General features: G+C 37.9%; 1 protein-coding gene across 1 annotated transcript in view; it reads right to left on the bottom strand.

Moving 5' to 3' along the window:
• Positions 1-20836, bottom strand: part of Spata17 (spermatogenesis associated 17) — a 163226-nt gene that overhangs the window by 132467 nt on the left and 9923 nt on the right. Inside the window, 2 exon segments of the mRNA XM_038349681.1 lie at positions 8773-8854; positions 10963-11052. Of these exon segments, the coding sequence (XP_038205609.1) occupies positions 8773-8854; positions 10963-11052 (172 nt within the window).

The following is a 20836-nucleotide window of genomic DNA, read 5'->3' as shown; positions in this document are numbered from 1 at the left end:
TGCTTTGCCTTATATTCAGGCAACTGGTAACCATGAATTGGTACTGCTAATTTCTAAAATAGGGCTTTTTTTGTCAAAAACTCAAACCAACTATTTTTTCATAGTTACCATTAGTATAATGTTTAGAAGCAAGTGAATCAATCTGAATTCACTTCATGACTGATGAAAATTAATAGAATTTTACATGAATAACTCAGAGCTCTAAGTCTGTTTATTTGAAGTTGAAGACTCTGAAGAGAAGAAATTCATATTTCACTCTTTTCCCCGACACTGGAGGTGAATAATCCTGCCTAGATTGCGATTAATTTGGAAATCTTACTAGTGTGATATTTTCCCATCTATTGGAGAAACATTTGTCTAGTGCAAAATAAAAAAAAATCTATAGAAATTGTTATGGCAAGCTTTTATTATTTTAAAGTTAGTGGCATATTTTAAGTAGTTCATTCCTTTTATAATAAGAGCAAATTGGCATTTATCATTACAACAAAGAATGAAATCAGAGTTGATGGTGTTTTGATCCCATTTAAAGTCAATAAAAGTTCCTTTTCCTGTTAATCAGTTAAATGTTCTATCAAACATTAATCCTCTGTAAGAAATGTAGAATGTTCAACTATATATTAATATTGTGATCCTGGGATCTCCAGCAATGTAGTAAATAACTTTTATAATTTGAACCATAATGTTTTAAAAGCACAACTATATTTATCAGTTAAGTTGTACTACCATAAAGCTGTGAACACACATGTCACTGACTAGATGACCACAATTTAAAAGATAAAACTAAGTTTTATATATATATTTCACAATAACATATCAAATTAATCACATATTAAAATAGTCTTTATAGTTTCAAACTGCTCTCAGGCTGTTTTAAAAAGAACATTTGATACAGAGCATATATTAATTATATAATGGCAAAGTATAGAAAAAGGTGATTTTAAAATAAATCACTATGTACAAAAACTGTCCTATACAGTTTACACTGGTAAGTCCTATCAGAACACAAATTCCAGTGGCTCTAATAAGGAGAGAGAAAGGACAAGCCACCCTGCTTCTGTTGCCTACAGAACTATTATCTTATTCAGGAATGATGATGAACACCTACAGGACATGGCCTGGTTAGGATAACCAGGGGCTGAAGCGGGGGACAAAGTTTTCAGGACCTCACAGACAGGCAGCACAGTGAGACCTACTCTCTAAAATACATAAATAACAAGTAAGAAGGGTATTTTATTTGACTATTTCTAAAGCAAAGTACAGTAAGAATAAAATATATAGACTATCCCATGGTTGAAGAGAAAAAAAATAAAAAAAAAACTACTTAATACTCATTAAAGAACAATCCCCCAAAGGGACATAACAACTCTAAACCTGTATCACTAAATACAGGTGGACTCAATTTCATAAAGGAAATACTACTAGATTGGAAAGTGATGTGGGAGTCCCCTTCTGTGATTACTATTAATAAAGAACCTGCCTTGGCTTGTTGATAGGGAAGAAACTTAGGTAGGCAGGGAAGACTGGACTGAATGTTGGGAGGAAGAAGGGCAGAGTCAGAGAGAGACGCCATGGAGCCACCGGAAACAGACACTGAAAATTTTACCTGGTAAGCCACAGACACGTGGCCATACTCAGATTAATAGAAATGAGTTAAATTAAGATGTAAGAGTTAGCCAGTAAGAAGCTAGAGCTAATGGACCAAGCAGTGATTTAATTAATGCAGTTTCTGTGTGATTATTTCAGTTCTGGGCAGCCAGGAGGCTTCTTCCAACAGGAAAGCCCAGATGAATCCAAACACAATGATATTAGATAACTCTAACATCATCCATTCTCACCATTAAATAGGCTCTCTGAACAAAAACTCAACAGACATCATAAATTAAATGGAGCTAATAGAAATCTAGCTCTACCCAAACAGTAAAGAATATACATGACTCTCAGCAGCCCATAGGACTGTCTTTAAATTGACCATATATCAGGGCATAGAAAAGTCTCACTAAATACAGAAAAGTTGAAATAACACCCTGCATTCTATCTGATCACATGTAATATAGCAGGCTATTGACAGCAATAGCAAATACAGAAAGCACACAAACCCATGGAGATTAAGGAACACAATATAAGTGGGAACAATATAAGTGGGTCAGGGAAGAAATAAGGCAATTTTATATTATAATTCTTAGAGCTGAATGAAGGTGAACATACCAAGAGATATTTTGATATCAGGTTAGCAAGAAACCTGACACTAGAGAAATTCCCAGGAATCCACAAGGATAACCCCAGCTAAGACCCTGAGCAATATAGGAGAGGGTGCCTGAACTGGCCTTGTCCTGTAGTCAGATTGATGAATATCTTAAATGCCACCGTAGAACCTTCATCAGTAACTGATGGAAACAGAGGCAGAGATTTGCAGTGGAGCACTGGGCTGAGCTCCCAAAGTCTAGTTGAAGAGTGGGAGGAATGAGAATATGAGCAAAGAGATCAAGATCATGATGGGTTCACTCACTAAAACAGTTTGTCTGAGCTAATAAGAGCTCACCAATTCTGGCCAGGCAGGGAAGAAACCAGCAGAGGACCAAAGTAGACCCTCTGAATGTGGGTGACAGTTGTATGGCTGGGACAGACATCAGGGCCATTGGCAGTGATACCAAGATTTATCCCTACTGCTTGTACTGGCTTTTTGGGAACCTATTCTCTTTGGATGGATACCTTGCTCAGACTAGATATAGTAGGGAAGGCTTTGAAGCTTCCCCAAAGCAATGTGCCTTACCCTCTCTGTGTAGTGGATGGGGGGGATGGGAGGAGGTGAGGGAGTAGGAAATGGGATTGGTATGTAAAATGAAAAAAGACTATTTGTTTACTTTTAAAAAATAAAATAAAATAGATAATATAAATAAAAAAAGACAGTGAACATACCACAATCTATGGGGCATAATGAAAGCAGTTATTAGAGAAAATTTATACACTAACTGCCTTCATAAAAAATTTTGAGAGATCTCAAATTAATAAGTTAATGATGTAATTTAAGACATTGGAAAAACAAGAATTAGCCAGACCCCAAAACAGTCAACAAGAAGAGAGAATAAAATCTTGGAATAAATTAATAAAATAGAAATTAAAACACAATACAAAGAATCACTAAAAATTTGGTTCTTTGAAAAGATAAGACTGACAAACTTTTAGCCAAATAGAAGAAATCCAAAATAATAAAACTTAGGAAAAAATGGAAATAAAAAGTCATTACAACACATACCAATGAAATTCAGGAAATCATAACATATTTAAAATTTTCTCTTCTGTTAAATTTGAAATTTGAAAAAAGCTGAAATTTTCTAGATGTGTGCAGCATACAAAAATTAAGCCAAGATGAAATAAGTAATTTATCCACAGCCAACAATGCAATTAAAGCAGAAATAAAAGGTCTCTCAACAACAAAAGCACAGGACCCAATGGAGACCCTGCAAAGTTCCACCAGAATGTCAAAGAACCAGCACCAACACAAATTATTCAGTAAGATATAAAAGGAAGGAACTGTTTTCATGAGGGCAGGATTCACAAGCCCCAATATGGATAAAGGACAATACAGGGAGGGGGAGAGAGAGGATGAATGAATAAAAATTGTGACCCATTCTGATTGAGGATCACAGTAAAATGCTAGCAAAACAAATTTGAAATCATATAAAAAAGATCATTCATCATGACCAAGTTTAGTAAATTCCAATGATAGAGGGCTGTTCCAACACATGTAAGCTAATAAATTATACTCATCACACAAATAGACTAAAGGACAGAAACCACATGATCATCTATTAGACATTGAAATGGTCTTTGAAAAAAATCTACTATCTCTTCATGATAAAAGTCATGGAGAGGCTAGAGATGGAAGGAATATATGTCAGTATATATAACAACCTACATCCAACATCATACTTAATGGAGAAAAACTAAAAGCATTTCCACTAACATAAGGAACCAGGTAAGGGTATCTACTGTTTTCATTCCTATACAATAGAGTACTTAAAGTTTTAGCTAGAGCAAAAAGACAAGAAAAGAAAATAAAAATAAATAAATAAATAAATATCAGAAAAAGAAGAAGCTAGGATATTCCTATATCCAGAGGATAGGATTCTATACATAAAGGCCCTAAAACCTCTTAGGGCTAATAAATACTTTCCACAGAGTGCAAGTATACAAAATTAGTGAACACAGCTTTGCTATGTACTGAAAACAGACACACTGAAAAATCAAGGAAATAATCTCTTTCACAATGGTTGAGAGGGTCCTGGGGGACTTGTAGGAGGTGGGTGAAAAGTGGCTTGATTAAGACACAGTATGTAAGTATGAAAATTTCAAAGGATGGAAAATAATAAAATTGTGTTTTCCACAATGGGGGAAAAAGATGAGGAGGAGAATAAGGAGGAAGAGAATGAGGAGAAGAATAAGCAGAAGGAAGAAAAGAAAGGGAAAGAAAGAAGACAAAGAGGAGGCAGCTACTGTCCCAAACATCAGTACGACTAATTATCCAACTGAAGTGAACCATGGGTGAAGTCCCAGAGCATGGCAACTATAAAGAGAATGTTCTAAGAATCAGAGAACCCTCTGTAGTACAAAAGTGTTTCCATCATTGTGAGCCAAAGGTACTAGAGTCCAGGACATGCACAAGGTGTAGAGACTGTCAGAAACTAAACCAAGTCATTAGGCTGCAGAAAAAGTAGGTGAAAACAAACCCCATTCACAGTCTCGCCGGAAGCTGGGATTTGTTTAAGCACAGCAGAAGCTGGAACGTCTCTGTTCCCATGAGACTAAGAAAGTCACTGTAGTGGGGAACATGTGACATCACAGGACTGATAACCTATTTTGGTGTCACAGAATTATTTAAAATCTAGAAAGAAATATTTTGGTGTAGTAATATTTTGAGGAGTTGTCTCTTTGAAACTACCACCTCAGGATTTGGTCTTTCTTTTGATGGCAGCTACAAGCAAGACTAGGTCACTCTGTTTCCTGATGTTCATTCCAAGTTGCTTTCTATTTTTTGAGACAGAGTCTCTTTAAATGGCCCTGGCTGGTCTAGAAATCACAGAGACTTTCTGTCTGCTTCTGTCTCCCAAGTGCTAGGATTAAAGTGGGCACCAGCACACCCTTCTGCTCATTCTCATTCTTAATTAGGCCACGCCTCTTGAACACTATTCTACTGCTTGGATACCTTTTTCATGAGGCGGAAGATGCTGTCATTAATAGTGGTGACTAGGAAACTTTCGCCTCTGTGACCTTAATCTAGTCTCCCGCCCAACAGCTCAGCTAAAGATGTTTGCTGAATACTAATTATGATGGAGCCAACCGTCTGCTGAGGCAGCATCAATGCCTTAATAGATCATCACATGGCTATTCCCTAACATTAGCATAAACTAACAACCCTCCAAACACAGTTCTTTAAGCCTGAGTATCCTGTGCAGGATGCCCCACGTAAGAAACTTGCTTTGGTTATCAGGGAAACTATTATTCAGCTTTGCTGAGATGAAAATGCAGTTATTTTAGGAGCTTACAAAGCAAAGATGGTTTCTCTCTCATGTGAGTGAAAGTTCTGTCTCCACTATCCAGGGCTCTTTATCTCAGGCGGAAGGCAGAAGCCGCAGTCTATTCGTGAGGCCTTGTGACTGAAGTCAAGAAAAAAAAGCCTCTTTAAAGTCTCAGATGGGGTGTGACCTATGTCCCATCAGATTGCAACATATGGCCAAGACTCAAGCCAATGGGGAGGGAAGAAGCAAAATATGAATGATTTTGAACCATCTAAAATGGGAAGGAAAATATCATATGTATATTTCACTTTACAAAATGTTACTATGAGTAAGTGAATGCACTAAATTGTTTTACGATTCCTGTAAAAGGCAGAGAAGTACATTCTGAAGGCCACATCTAGTCCTCACCAACTTTCTGTTCTTCTCCACACTCCCTGTGCCATGTTATCAGCATCTGTACTGCTCTCACTGTTTCCTGTTCTCAGCTGATTCCCCAAACTCTGTTCACATTGTTTTCTTCAAGGGTAAGTTCAAGGGTCATTTCTTTGCCCTGCAGAGACTGCACTAACTGTCCATATACAGGTGTTATCTATGCATGTCTCAAGAAAAAGTGAATGGCATATAAGAAATGATGCAAAGTTGTCCTCTAGCCTCTAAATGCATGCACACACATGTCCCCACACACATACAAATATGCATAAAAACACATACACAAAACAATATGTATATAAAGATTAAAAAAAAAAAAGGCTGAGCGCCAAGAAAGTCATACTATGAACTCCTTTCTCTAAGAGCAGAAAACTGGGTGACGACTGTATGGAGCCTTGTATACTCATCTGTAACTTTTCTATGCACCTAACATTGCTTCAAAAATACATTTTAAATAGCCTTGGTTATCAATAAAAGTACAGTGAATTTTAAAAAGGAAAGCAGATATAAAAACTGGAAAGAAAAGGAAGAAAGCAAGGTTGAGTCTAAAATACAGCACTAAAAGACATCAAAAGAAACATGTTTGAGAGAAACGCCAATAGAATGTTGACACTTTTTCCACCGTGATGGACAAAAGAGGGTCAGGTGTGCAATAAAATTCTCCATGCAAACAGCATAATTAAGTTTAGATAGAAGCAGAACTCCATCTCTGTACACTTTAAAATCAACAATAATGGCTGTTCAGATGTATACAAAACAAAAGGTAATTACCAAAATTCCTGGCATTCAATCTGAAAAATAAAAGAAAATCTCTGGCCTGGCAGGTGAAACACACAAGAAAATTATGGACTTGTTAATATTCTTCCAAAGTTTCCTATCTAAAGTGTTTAACACCAAGAGAAACAGACATTTGGCTAATTCAAAGGCTTATGTTTCAAATATTGCATTCATTAAAATCAAATGAGGAAAGACGATAGACATGCTGTAATCAGACTGCTGACCAGTAGAATCCAGTTTATTAAAAGGAACAGCAGTAGTGTCGTTTAAAAAATTCGTTTTACTGTCTATCTATCCATTCACAGAAAGGTTCATAAGATACTGTGTGCTAAGTATCTTGGTGGGAGAATGCAACAATAATGAGGCACACATTGTCTTGGCAGAAGTTTGATGCAAGATGTTAGCAATGGTCAGAGTTGTCACACCATATAAAACAATTACAACATGCTAACATTGTTAAGTATGTGAACTAGTGCTCCAAGCAAACACAAGCAAATCTTTGCCTTGCATGTACAACCTGCCAAGTGGGTATCATAAAAGCCAAGTTTTAAATGTCTGGCAAATAGCATTTACTTGTTAAATACCAATCATCATAAGACACTAAACAATCATTTGCTGTTTGTCAAAGTGAATTGCAAATATATAGTGATGTATTTACAAATATGTAAATATTCACTGAAGTCATATTGGGAGTATTATTTATTCATTTAAAAATAATTTCTTTAAATTTTTTGAAAATGACATTTGTTTATTTATTTACTTACTATTGATTTGCATATGTATCAATGTGTTTGATGGCAGGTATGGGGAGGGCAGAGCATCAGGAATCAGTCCTCTCTTTCACCATGTGGGACAATAGACTTTGTCCACTGAGTCATCTCACTAGCCTTATTTACTGATTTTTGAAATCTCATTTACATAAAAAGCAACTCTGTAGAAAATACTAAAGAGAGTGTAGAGGAAACTCATGTCTGTACTTTCCAAGTTAACATCCTTGTGAGCTGTTGACTGCCTGTCAGAGGAGAATTTCATTGAAAATGGGGGAAATTCAAGAATAAGCTATGTGCCTGCTTGCCATGAACACACTAGGAAGTCTAGATATCCATCAGCAAATAAATCTCCTAAATGCACATAGTCAAAGGTATTAAAATTGAAATAGCCAATGCAGTTTATGTATAATGAAGTCTGTCACTTATGGAAAAATAAGTCTCTCAGGAAAGTCTCCTTTCCAAAATTAAGCTCAGATTTGTGCTTGTGTATCCTCTCTGCATTGGTGCAACCAGAGGAAACCCACTTAAAAGGCAGGACTTGCTTTGGCCATGGTTTTTTCGATTTCTGTCCAGTAGTCAGTGGGCATATTGTTTCTGCGCCGTGATCAGGGAGAATTGCAAAGTAGAGAGGTACAAAACCAATCACTGAATGGGGTCAGAAAGTGGGGGGAGGAGAGGCGAGGGAAGAAAGAGGGACAGGGGAAGGAATGGAGGTGAGGACTGGAACAAGACAGCCCCAAAGACAAACCCAAGTGACCTTCCTTGAGTTGGACCCTGTAGGAGGAGAGAGCTGTTGGTTGATTTCCTGCTTCTCAGCCTCGAAATAATCACACAGAAACTGTATAAACCCATTTCTAGTCATCTGTGTATCGCCACGAGGCTGTGGCTTACCAGGAAAAGTTCCAGCATCTATCTCTGGTGGAGCTACATGGCTTCTCTCTGACTCTGCCCTTCTTTCTCCCAGCATTCAGTTTTATTTTCTCCACCTAGCTCTGTTCCCCTGTAGCTCTGCTACAGGCCCAATGCAGTTCCTTTATTAACCATTGATATTCACAGCATACAGAGGGGAATTCAACATGAGGACCCTACCTCCTAAAGGTTCCAGAACTTCCTAGTGCCACCACAAGCCTTCAGCACGTGAGACTTCTGGGGAACATTTCAAACAGCAACAGTTCATGTACCGCTACTTGTCATGAGTAATTTGTAAACTACATGGCAAAACACATCTTACAGAATGTTGAACAGCTAAAATCTTGGCGTAATATAAAGTTTATATTTACCTCAACAATAAGCTGGTAATGTTTTCTGCCTAAGTAACTTCTCCACCACTTTTGCATAATTGTCACTACCCTGTTCAAGTGCCTACGATGAAAATAGCTGTATTAGTATGCGTCCACTGGAACCAAGAAGTCTCTTCATTCTTTAAAAATGTTCTATAATTTACAATGTCAAATTCAAATTTAAGGTTCTATGCATCTTTATTTTATTTCAGTTTCATTATTTCTATTTTATCTTGTTTATTTTTCTCTCTGACATAAAGTCTTGATGCCTGGTCTGCAACTCATGTAGACCTGGCTTGCCTTGGACATGTGGAGATCCTCCCCAGCTGCCTCCCAAGGACATGGATTATAGTGACACATGTCAACCATGCCTGACTCCATATACACTTTTTTCCTTGACCATAAATGCTTTGTTTTTCACTCTAAATTGAGTTCTCAACCAGAAATGGCTTTTGTCTGTGGAGATGGCAGAAAGAATCTGATATTTCACACAAGGAGAAACTGAGGCTCATGATTGCTAGGATTACCTAATGACCAACCCTACCATGGCAGAGCTGGGACTTTCCCTGAGTGAGTTCTGTCCTTCTATAGCTAGGTTGAGGACAAATAGGTGATTTATAAGGAGCTCTTGGGTCTTGTGAGCATGCTATGCCTTATGCCCTCCAAACTGCCTTCACTGCACCAATGTACGCTTCCCAGCTGTCAGCCACAACTAAAGTTCCACATCTGGGAGCACGCTATTACATCTAACAGTTCCACATCTGGGAAGGGGGTAGTACATCTGTTCTCACCATGGACTTATCATTTTCTGCTGCAGGAGGTTGCTCTCCCTGGCCTCCCGTGACTGAAGCTCTACAATTAGTAGACTCTGATGTTTTTAAAGAATGAAAACGTACTCTGGGAGATTGCTAATCACATACAGAGAATAGCACTAGAAAACTTTCACTCTTCCTCTTGGGCTTATAACTGAATGGTATTTTAGCTTCAATTATTTTCCTTCCTTGCTATTTTATTTTCATAACCACCAGAGTACTTATGTATTGACATATGTCAAGGAAATGTTCTACCACAGACCTATAGCCTCAACAATAAATCAGGTGTACTTTAAGATACCCAGGTTTCTCTTGAACTCACCCTGTAACCCAGGAGATCCTTGAACTTGCAGTCCCCCTGGCTTAGCCTCCCAAATACTTAGGTACAGATCTGTGCTACCAGGCACAGATAAAATACTTTAAAATTGTGTACTACACCCAGATCAGTTGATAGGTTGAGAAATGACTGAGGAATTACTGATGAAAATCATGTTAAGAACTTAGAAAATAGTTCTTATGTCAAAAAACATGTGCCTTGTGTTTTCTCACATTCTCCAGTGTTCCTGAGGCAGCACATGAGTCAGGTAAATTCAAAGAGTGCTCTTCACGGCCATGTTTCTCGACTGCACTGAGATGAAAGCAGAGGCCTCACTTTAGATATTGGAAGATATTTAGATATTTAGATATTTACAGCTCTGGGTAAAATAAGGAAGTGTTGTGAAGTGTACTCCTCAGTCAGCTTTCGGGGTTACAATAGACCAGGCATATTCTTCCCCTAACTCACCTAGGAAAATATCTGTTCAAACGTGAGATATGTCACAAGGAATTGAACTTAGGACCTTGTGCACACCAGGCAAGCACTGTACTGCTGGGCAAGCTGTACTGCCTACCCTTCCTCAGAACCAAAGAGAACATTAATAACATTCTTGGAGCACTGAAGAAAAGCATGGGAAGAATTAAGATATGGGTAGATCCTTCATTTTTATGATTAAAATATCAACATTTTAACATCATTGATTTCATCAACCAACGTATTGAGAAAAGCCAAGATTCCTCTTCCCCAGTCCCTTTCCTGCCCCATCAGTTGACTTGGTATTATAAAAGCACTTCATAAGGATTTTTTTTTGGGGGGGAAATATCTGATCAAATGTGCTTACAATATTGAGAATTGTACGTACAGCAGTTGTAATTCACATATCAGCAAGAAATAATTATAAGTTTTCTGTATCATTTTTTACAGGGCCAACATAAATTTAATGACTTCATTACTGAGTGAAGTAAGAGGTTATCTGGAATAAATGCTACCTAAACAACCTGTGATTGTCTAAGGCAGGCACTATGGTTTGTAAATGAGGTTTTGATGGTAAAGTCTATGCACCTGATGTACGCCCGGACTTGGCATCCACGAAACCAGCTCTGGATTGTCACAGCTGCGTCATTCTCCTTCTTCCTAAACTCGTCAACGGCACTGAAACATGTTTTCAAATTATTTCATTAGTAACTAATGCAATTCTAAGGCAAGTCAACCTGTTAACCTTAATTTTTAATTACAGCGCACATGTCATTTTAAAGAAATTAAAATACTAAATTAAGAAAATCACATTTCAAAAAAAAGAGGAGTTTTAAAAATTAACCTTTCTCTGTGAAGCCATGAGCTTTCAACAGCTTTGCCTATTTTATTTTTATAATCATCTGTTATGCTACTAATTAATTTGGTAGCAATTTTTATTAGGGGAATGAAAAACAATGTACTACTTTGTCAGTATTTTAAAAACATAATTATTTGAACTTATGGTTTAAATGCCACTACACGTGTATCATGCAAAATAAAATGCCTGCATATTTAACTCACTCATCAGCTAAATGTACTGCCTCTAATTCAAATGAATCTATTATAAAATACCTACTCTGCTAAGAGCCTGTGTATATTAAAAAATGCAATGAGTGAGTCACAGGCTTATAAAGAGACAAGAAACTTAATTCTTAAGTTTTACTGACTTACAATGAGAAGATGTTGAGTCAAGACATCTTATGTATCTATCCTAATTGATGTCAATATTATCTTGTCTTTCCACTGCCACCTGATAAAGTCATAGCACAATGATGCACAGAATATACTTTTTTAGATGGTGGTTAGTTTACAGTTAGTCTCTCACTTTTGCTAAATGAACACAGTTGGTAACATGGCCACACTTCTTATTATTGACTGTGTTCCTGTATGTGAATGACCATCCAGGTTCAGGTGGACAGATGCGTATGTGGCTCTATAGGTCAGGTTCAGGCGGACAGATGTGTGTGTGGCTCTACAGGTAAGGCTCAGGCGGACAGATGTGTGTGTGGCTCTACAGGTCAAGTTCAGGTGGACAGATGTGTATGTGGCTCTACAGGTCAGGTTCAGGCGGACAGATGTGTGTGTGACCCTACAGGTTGGCCTGGTGTCTTTCTTCATCACCTTCATCTTTTTTTCTCACAGAGTCACTGGACCTGGACTCACTGACTCAGACAGGCCGGCCACCAGGAAGGGGGAAAGTCCCACCACCAGAGGAACAGCTACAAGAAAGGAAGGACTGCTGAGAGAGGGAGAATCAGTCTTCCACAGGGATGAACCATTTAACTGGTTATCCTGTAGCAAGTGGTCAGCCCTATACACATATACATATGAACAACAGTAAATGAATTCAGCAGTTATTATATATTTGTGTTATTATATATTATGTGTAGTTTTATATATATAACATATAATATAGCTATTATATATTATGTGTATGTATAACAAAAATAAAGAAAAAATCATGAATTTGAGAGGGAGTGGGGGGAAACAAGAGGTGTTAGATGACAGACAATTATGTAAATATAGTACACATACATGACATTTAAAAATAATTTAAAAAGACACATCCTCTGCATTATCTTCAGTTAAAGTGGTAATCAAGAGCCATGAACTGATGGCATCCACATGACTCTATTCATCTGCTGGTCCTCTCCCTCTCACAGCTTTCAAATGCAGTTAGAGTACACAGCTGTACACAGAAGCATGTCTACGAAGACACTGCAAGGTTAATGTTAATGTACAACGTTTAATGTACCTAAGCACTGATGACAGCGGACACAGGACATACATTGGTAAAACAAAGCACTGTCGTTAAGATCAAACAATAGGAGAGCAATTTGACTCTGATAGATTAGAAACAAAGTAACCTTAGAATTTTTACATTATCTGTCTGCCTCCCCAAAAGGAATAGCACACAACCATATATCTGATAAGGTATTTCAAAAACTGGAATCAAACATATAAAACATTAAATATAGGAAATAGTAACTTTGAAAGTAACTTTGAAATAATAGATCAACGGACAAATAATATATATTCTTTTAGGATAGTTTTTTTATATTCTAAAGTAAAGGCTTTTACAAAAATAAATAACAGAATAGGAAAAACATTGAATATATTCTACATTTTGTGTATCTTTGTGTGCTCATTTGTGCATTTATGTGTTTTCAGGGAAGTGTGGTTACATGTGCAAGTATGTGTACGTGAAGAGGCCAGCGGTCAACCTCAAGGGTTGCCCTCAGGAGCCAGCTTGTTTGGAACAGGGTTTCTCACTGTCTGGAACTCAATGAGTAGGTTAGGATGCTTGACTAGCAAGCACCAAGAGTCCCTGTCTGCTGCTGCCCCACACTGAGATAACCAGCTGTACCACCACACATGGTATCTTACATGGGAGTTGAGAACTGAACTCAGGTCTTCAAGACTTGATTATCTCTCCATCACTTAAGATGTATTTTAAAAATAGTCATCCAAGTCCCATCCTCATGAGTGTGGTAGTGAATTTAAAAACTTGAGACAGAGGGATTTAAAGTTTAAGGACGACCCAAGCTACACAGTGAGACTCTATCTCAAACAAGGAAAGGTCAGATATCTATAAGAAAGAAGATTTTCATGTCAATTGAGATTCTTACATTTTGTAAAGCCATAGGTACCCTTCAACCCCCAAATAGGATTAAACAGTAGCTTTGTATTATTTTCATCAAGTGTTTTCTTCAGTAGAAAGTGAGCACCGTGTGGAATTGCTCCAGGTAAAGGCAGGAAAGACACAATCCCAGGATTCAGAGCTGGTGCCTATGATACTGGCTCTAACATTGAGAGCCTCGGCCACCTCCTAAAGTCACACAATGAAGCTTAGTTGCAAACTCTGCCATTCTTGATAGTTTCTTGAAAGCAAAGGATCTGGTTGTAGGGTGTCACCTCTAAAATTTATTATCTAAGGATGGACTCCACAAATATTAGAAGGCATCACTTATTTAAAGACAAAGGGAGGGAAAGAAAGAAATGGAGAAGACAGGAAAGAAAAGGGGACCAACACGCTGTGTTTGGGTGCTCACAAGCAATCCCAACCCTCGAGAGGATCAGAAGTTCAAGTCTTTGGCTAGTTCAGGCTACATGACACCTATCTTAAATGGATTAACAAAATCAGGTCTGTGTTTCAAGACCATCAAAATCAAGTAAAGTGAGAATATTGGATTCTGAATACACAGAGTAGCTGGATAGAGCATCCTTCATATATATATATATATATATATATATATATATATATATATATATATATATGCAATGAAGAGTGAGTTTACACCATTATTCAAACAACTAAGCATGCCAAACCTTCACTGAAGAGGTCCTGCTGTTTTAAGGAAGCAAACATGCTGTACATCTGAGGGCAAGCCCTTGCACTTGAGCTGATACTGATGTGGCTTCTAAAACCCTGCTTAATGAAAATGCTGTGATGAGTGTGTAGTTCCTGCATCCCCAACAGGTTCACCCTTGGCCACTGCTCCTGCTGTGAGACCCTACCAATCCAAGCCAACAACACTGAAATAATCCTGAAGGTGTTTCTGAAGAAATTCAAGACAAAGGAGGCTTTAACAAAACTCGAAAGGCCTCAGCACCCACCCCAGGGAAAGCCCATACAGTGCAGTGGAACATAATTATGTGAGCCCACACCAGCTGTCTTTGCACCCTGCCAAGGCCAATATTTTCTGGTCATACCAGATTGAGAGTAGAGCTGTGCTTTCATCATATAGCGCTGTACTAAACATTGACACTTGAGGAGCAACCTAATGAAAGCTAGACTGATAAAGAAACAACATGGAATGCAATGTAATTCTTGAAAAAAATAACTATACTTATACATTTGAAATGGATAGATAATAACATAATAATGGTAAATATACAGCATAATAGTTTATATTCTCATATTTAAAAGAGCTATTTAACAGAACGCATACATTTCTGCAGAAATGTAGTTCTCTGCAGAGTCCAGAATTCAGTGAACAAAACTAGAATTTATTAACCTCTGATTCATTGTTATTTTATAACAGCCACACAATGCTTTTGCAATTAAAAAGTGAGAAAATGAGCCGGGCAGCAGTGGTGCACACCTTTAATCTCAGTACTTGGGAGGCAGTACTCTCTCTGTGAGTTCGAGGCCAGCTCTGGTCTACAAGAGCTAGTTCTGGGTGGGGGCAGTGGGAAAACGCAAGAATCCAACAAAATTTCTTAGAAAACTGTGAGTCAATTTTTAAGTTTAAGAGAATTTTTGGTCAAGTTTTTAAATATTAAATTACATTAAATTACAATTTTCCTTTAAGATTTTAGTCATAATACCATAGGCAAATTTCATAGAACACCACAGATAATCTAGTGGGAAGGCTGGTGAACAGTATCAACCCAAAGCCAGAGCGTATTATTCCAGGACAGAACACCAGGTTCCTGGAGTCCAGCACTCAGCAGGTTGGTGATCAACCCATAGCCAGATCATAGTATTCCAGGACAGAATACCAGGTTCCTGGAGTCCAGAGCTCAGCAGGTTGAGGAAAGGAGATCTGAATTGCTGCACTCGAGGCTTTTAAAGTCTACCTGAATAACACAGCAATACCCCAAAAGATGAATATGGTATGTACTCACTCATTAGTGGATTCTAGCCATAGAATTGAGCCTATATTACATGATCCTAGAGAAGCTAGATAGGAAGGTGAACTCAAAGAAAAACATGTAGTTATCCTCCTGGATATTGGAAGTAGACAAGATTGCCAGGCAAAAATTGAGAGCTTGGGGGTGGGAGGATAAGGGGGGATGGGGAGAGAGAAGAGAGAAGGGGAGGATGGGGAGAGCTTGGGGAAATGGGACAGTTGGGATGGAGGAAGAGTGGATATGGAATCAGGGAAGTATATATCTTAATTAAGGGAGCCATTTGAAAGTAGGCAAGAGATTGGACTCTAGACAGGTTCTCAGGTGTCCAAGGAGATGTCCCCAGCTTGCTCCTTGAGCAGCTGAAGAGAGGGGGTCTGAACTGGCCCTTTACTGTAGCCACACTGATGATTATCTTGCATATCACCATAGAACCTTCATCTGATGTTGGATGGAGATAGAGTCAAAAACTATTAAAGATTTTTAAAATGAATTTTGACTTCACGTGTATATTTCTGAATGTATGTACACCGTGTGGGTACAGGTGCCCATGGAGGACACCTGTAACCGGAATTAAAGGTAGCATCATCTGTTCAATGTGGGAGTTGCAAACCACTCCTGGGTCCTTTGCAAGAGCATCAAATTCTCTTAACCACTGAGTTATCTCTCCAAGTTCACAAATAAATATTATCAATTTACTTATTATAATATTATTTTTAAAATACTATCTCTGAAGGTTATGGGAAAAACAAATGCTAGTTGACCAATAAGTCATTCATTAATTTAAAGTTATCTACCACATAAAACTGTGTGTAAGCTAGTATGCTTCTCAAAGATATACATATATACGTTCTATGTACATGAACTTCCAAACTAATACTCCTGAAGATAACATTAATTAAGACAAGTGAAGAATTAAATACTATATTAAAGGTAAAAAAGTCACAAGTGGAAGTGATTATTTCTGGGAAAGAACAGGGGAAGACGGACTTAAAGAATCATTTGACAGGTTCTCAAAGAGGCCGCACTCCTAAGCACTGTATCTAAAATGCCAGCACTGGGATTGCTCCTTAGGTGCCTTGGGGTCAACACTGGAAAGAAACATGTCTCCACTGCTAGTCATCTCAAGTCTGCTCTGTTGGGAATGGCAGTGTTAGCAAAACAATGGCTCCCATCAGATTGAGAAGCAATAGTCAGCATTAGTTCAGCCTTCACCTTTTTAAAACTAATTAGTCACAAAAGTCTTATTTCCTAAATGGTCTTTTCCTACTGTCATCTCTTATCCAATCTAGCAATTGGTTTTCTTTTTTGGAACAGGTCTGCTTGTGTAGCCCTGACCTAAAACTATGAATCCTCTTGCCCAGTGGCCCATAGGATGGAAAGCACGTGTTACCACATGTGGGAAGAATGATCTTTAAAACATTTTTATAACATTATTTATTTATTTTATTGGGGGTAGGGGAACAGTAAGTGCAGGTCAGAGGACAAATTGAAGGTACCAGTTCTCTCCTATCTCGTGGGTTCTGAGGATGGACTCAGGACTTTAGACTTGACAAGAATCCTACTGCTGCACCACCTTGCTGGTCTCTGAAATCATCTTTTGAAAACAAATCTAACCGCATCACTGTTTCCTTAGGAGTTTCAAATATCCACCCTCAAATGGTGTCTCAAAACTTATGAGTAAAGTCCTAGCCCTAGAATACCAAACCAACCACCTTCATCTGGCTCAGGCACAATCCCCTCATCTTCTTTCATTGTTTCAACTCAAATAGAGCCTTCTACTCCAATCAGTTCCTGAACAAACCATGCTTTCCTTGCCATTCCACTGCAAAGTCACTCCTTGAATTGTTTTTCTAATTACAACCTCCAGGAAGATTGATCCTCATGCTTAAAGCTGTCTACATACTAAATGATGACATATTTATTCTTCAAGGCTTTAAGGCTGGACTCACATTTTACTCTTTTTTATTTTTCCAAACATAGTAAAGTATCTGGTACATTGGAGAAGCTGATAAAATGTGACAGAAGAAACTGAGAGAGAGGAAGGAAGAAATAAAGGAAAATATGTAAGACTGGAAATGAAGGCAGAAGACTGTGGTATTCAGAGTAGGTTATGTAATATTAAGATGTATAAAATTCTTTGAATACAGTATCATCACTCTGGACAGTGAACAACACATCCCCATAGGTTACAATCTTTGGTTTATAACAGTTTAGAATGGAAATAAATAAGGAAAAAGCTGGCCTAAGTATAAGATAAAAATATAATGCTGTTTCATACAGGTGCATGGAAATACATCAAAAAGGAACTGATGATTGATAAGTATCAAATGCTATGGGATGTCATGGCAACAAGGTTATTGTGCAAGGGACTACGGGGTAAGAGGAAGTCTTTCATTTTTCTTTTAAAATTGTATCTGAGTTAATAGCGTGATATGATAGAGAAGCATGTAAAAATGTCATTTACGACACACAACAAGGACACAGCAATACTGTGCCCAACAGGGCAGGGAGCTCAGAGAAGAATGCAAAGATAATTCCATTCAGCAAAGTAGCAATGGAATAAAACCCAAGACACAGGATAAAGCTGACTCTTCCTATTAGCCATTTACCATCAACATCTAATGGGTCTCTACTGGATCTATTTCCCATTTTAATACAGTCTGTTTAAATGACTGTAACCAGTTTCCTGTTCCTCACCAACAGTGTGGAGACGTCTGCCTCTGCAACAGAGAACACAGCCTCACTTAAGACCTTTTAGGGCTCACACGTAGTTATTACCCTCACTGCTAGTGCACTGCACATGGAATTCATCTTGTCCGTCACCACACATGCAGAATAGAAGCAGCCAAGTTCACAGTGTTCTGAGTTTGTTTTAAAATCTCTCCTGGTGACATCAGTCAAGTGGCAAATTAATCAGTTTCTATAGTATTAACAATAATGTATATAAACAAAGGTATGCTGTATTAATATGTATATATATCACAAAATGGAAGAAATACAAAAATTACTAGTAGCCAACATACCACTAAGTTTTAATTATGCACTGAAATCTTATTTCCATAGATAGATTTTTCTGTTATACTTAAAAAAACAATGCTTCGAAGAAAATTTACAGAGACTTTGGTTAGCACTGGGATGCTGAGTACTCACACAATATGTCATGAACCACTAGACATTTTACATTTAAAATGAAAAACTGTGGGTAACACTTTATTTTAATGGTAAAATAATTAGTTCCAGATTATAATGTAAACCCTATAGCAATGAATAAATTATGACATTTACATGGATTTGAAATAAATTTATTATGATCAGTGTTATCACAGTGAATACTGAATAAATTAATAATGATAAAAGACCCAGAGTATTAACAGCAGTGCAATAAAACTTCAAGAGGAGGGAGGAAGTTTCTGGTTGCCTTGTCACCAGCTATAGGCATGGTAACTCTGAACAGGATGTGTGCATGTCAGAGGCCAAAATTAACTGGCAGTAAAGAGAAAAATGAAAGAGTATATGGGCAAGTATCTTCCCAGTAATATGCAAATATTGTTTTTATATATCTCCAAACTGAACTCAGTCTGATCCACCTATATTAGCTATGAATAAATAAACACAATTACAAACCCATAACTTTGTCTTTTATTACTAGACAATGAGCAACTGTTTTAGACTATAGAAATAATATTTCAACATTGGCTGACCTATGTTATCAGATATGTTGATGTGTAGAATGACTCTTTGGCATATAATTTTGCTAGTTCTTAAATGGAGAAACTATACTTGATTCATATTTTATGTTATAGTCATCACTGTGTTCTGTTTAATGGCAACAAAGAGGGCTGTTAGGAACTGGGAGCTCCATTTTTATTTCTCATTAATAGTCTCATTACTATTGTTATTTAACAGGTTAATGAGTATGGGCCTGAAAGGACCCTAATATTAGATCATAACCAGGAAACATCACAGTTTGCCACAAATATTTCTATTATTAGTGCATGTTAAAGTATCTTTTATTTACCACTCTTCACTTCCTTTCCTTTCCTAAACAAATCCATAAGTAGTGGATATGGGAAATATGTCTCTGCTGGACAATGTGCAAAGGAATAAAGCCATATAGGCTATTAGAGTCTGCATCGGGAAGAAGAATACCCACATACTGGAGCTGAGTGGGGTACTATGCCATTGAATGTGTCTAGAAAGCACATATGGATGAGAAGCATGGCTTGGGGGCATCATGGCAAGGTGATGAAAGGGTCTACCTGTGAGAGCAGGCAACATAGCTGTTCAGATCTCACATGTTGGGAAAGGCATCCCAGTTGGCAGGGAGACAGACTGCATCAAGAAAGGTATCTATGTCAGAGACTGGAGTACCCTCTGTGGTGATGGAGTTTGTTATACACAGGGAAAAGAGCCCAATAAACTAAGCATGATCAGAATAATGAGGGGCAGGCACTTGATATCCTCACAGGATATTGAAGCCAGGTCTGGTGGTGCACTCCTGGGGTGCTAGCTGTTTGGAATGTGGAGCAATGCTGGAGTTCAGGAGTCCAGGAGCAACAGGGCACAAAGAATGCAACTCAGGATGCTGAATATGAAACAATTTTCAAAATGAAATTATGGAAATTTTAATATCTCCATCACTGACACAGAAATCAACACAGGGGTAAAATGTGTCCTAATACACACACACACACACACACACACACACACACACACACCACACACACTAGCTTTACCTATTAAAAATAACAGTACCCAGAAACACTCCCAATTGGCAAGGTGAACGTACTAAAAGGAACAAAGGCTCCTTGGAGAAATGGATGGTGAGAAAACTGGGATACTTTTTTTGTCAGAAGAGTTGTGTCTTGTGTTGATCAGGACATAGCAGAAAGTATAACATGGCTCTCATCAGCCAAAGGTCAGCATTAAAATAAGGGGAAGAAAGGGCTCACTGACTAGGACAGAAGTATGAGCACACATTGATAATACATAAGTCTACAGATAAATGAAGAATAGGAAATACAGTTTCCAAGCACCTGCTTTAAAACACAATCTTTAATTGAAAGCAAAAGAGAATATTCTAGTGGGAGATCCCTTAGTCATCTCCTTTGTCAGGTAGCAGAAATGAATAAACCTCCAGTGTCAGAATAGCTCCAGACCGCACAAATCTGGTCACCACAGAGAGACAATCACAGCATCAATCCTATGCCAATCCTCCTCAAAGATGCTCCCTCACTCAAGGGCAAACCCAGAGAATATAAGACAACTCCTCAAAGATGTGCCC

The sequence above is a fragment of the Arvicola amphibius genome, chromosome 12 (genome assembly GCF_903992535.2).
Source record: "Arvicola amphibius chromosome 12, mArvAmp1.2, whole genome shotgun sequence".
Taxonomy (NCBI): Eukaryota; Metazoa; Chordata; class Mammalia; order Rodentia; family Cricetidae; genus Arvicola; species Arvicola amphibius.
This window is presented reverse-complemented; position numbering and strand designations above follow the sequence as displayed.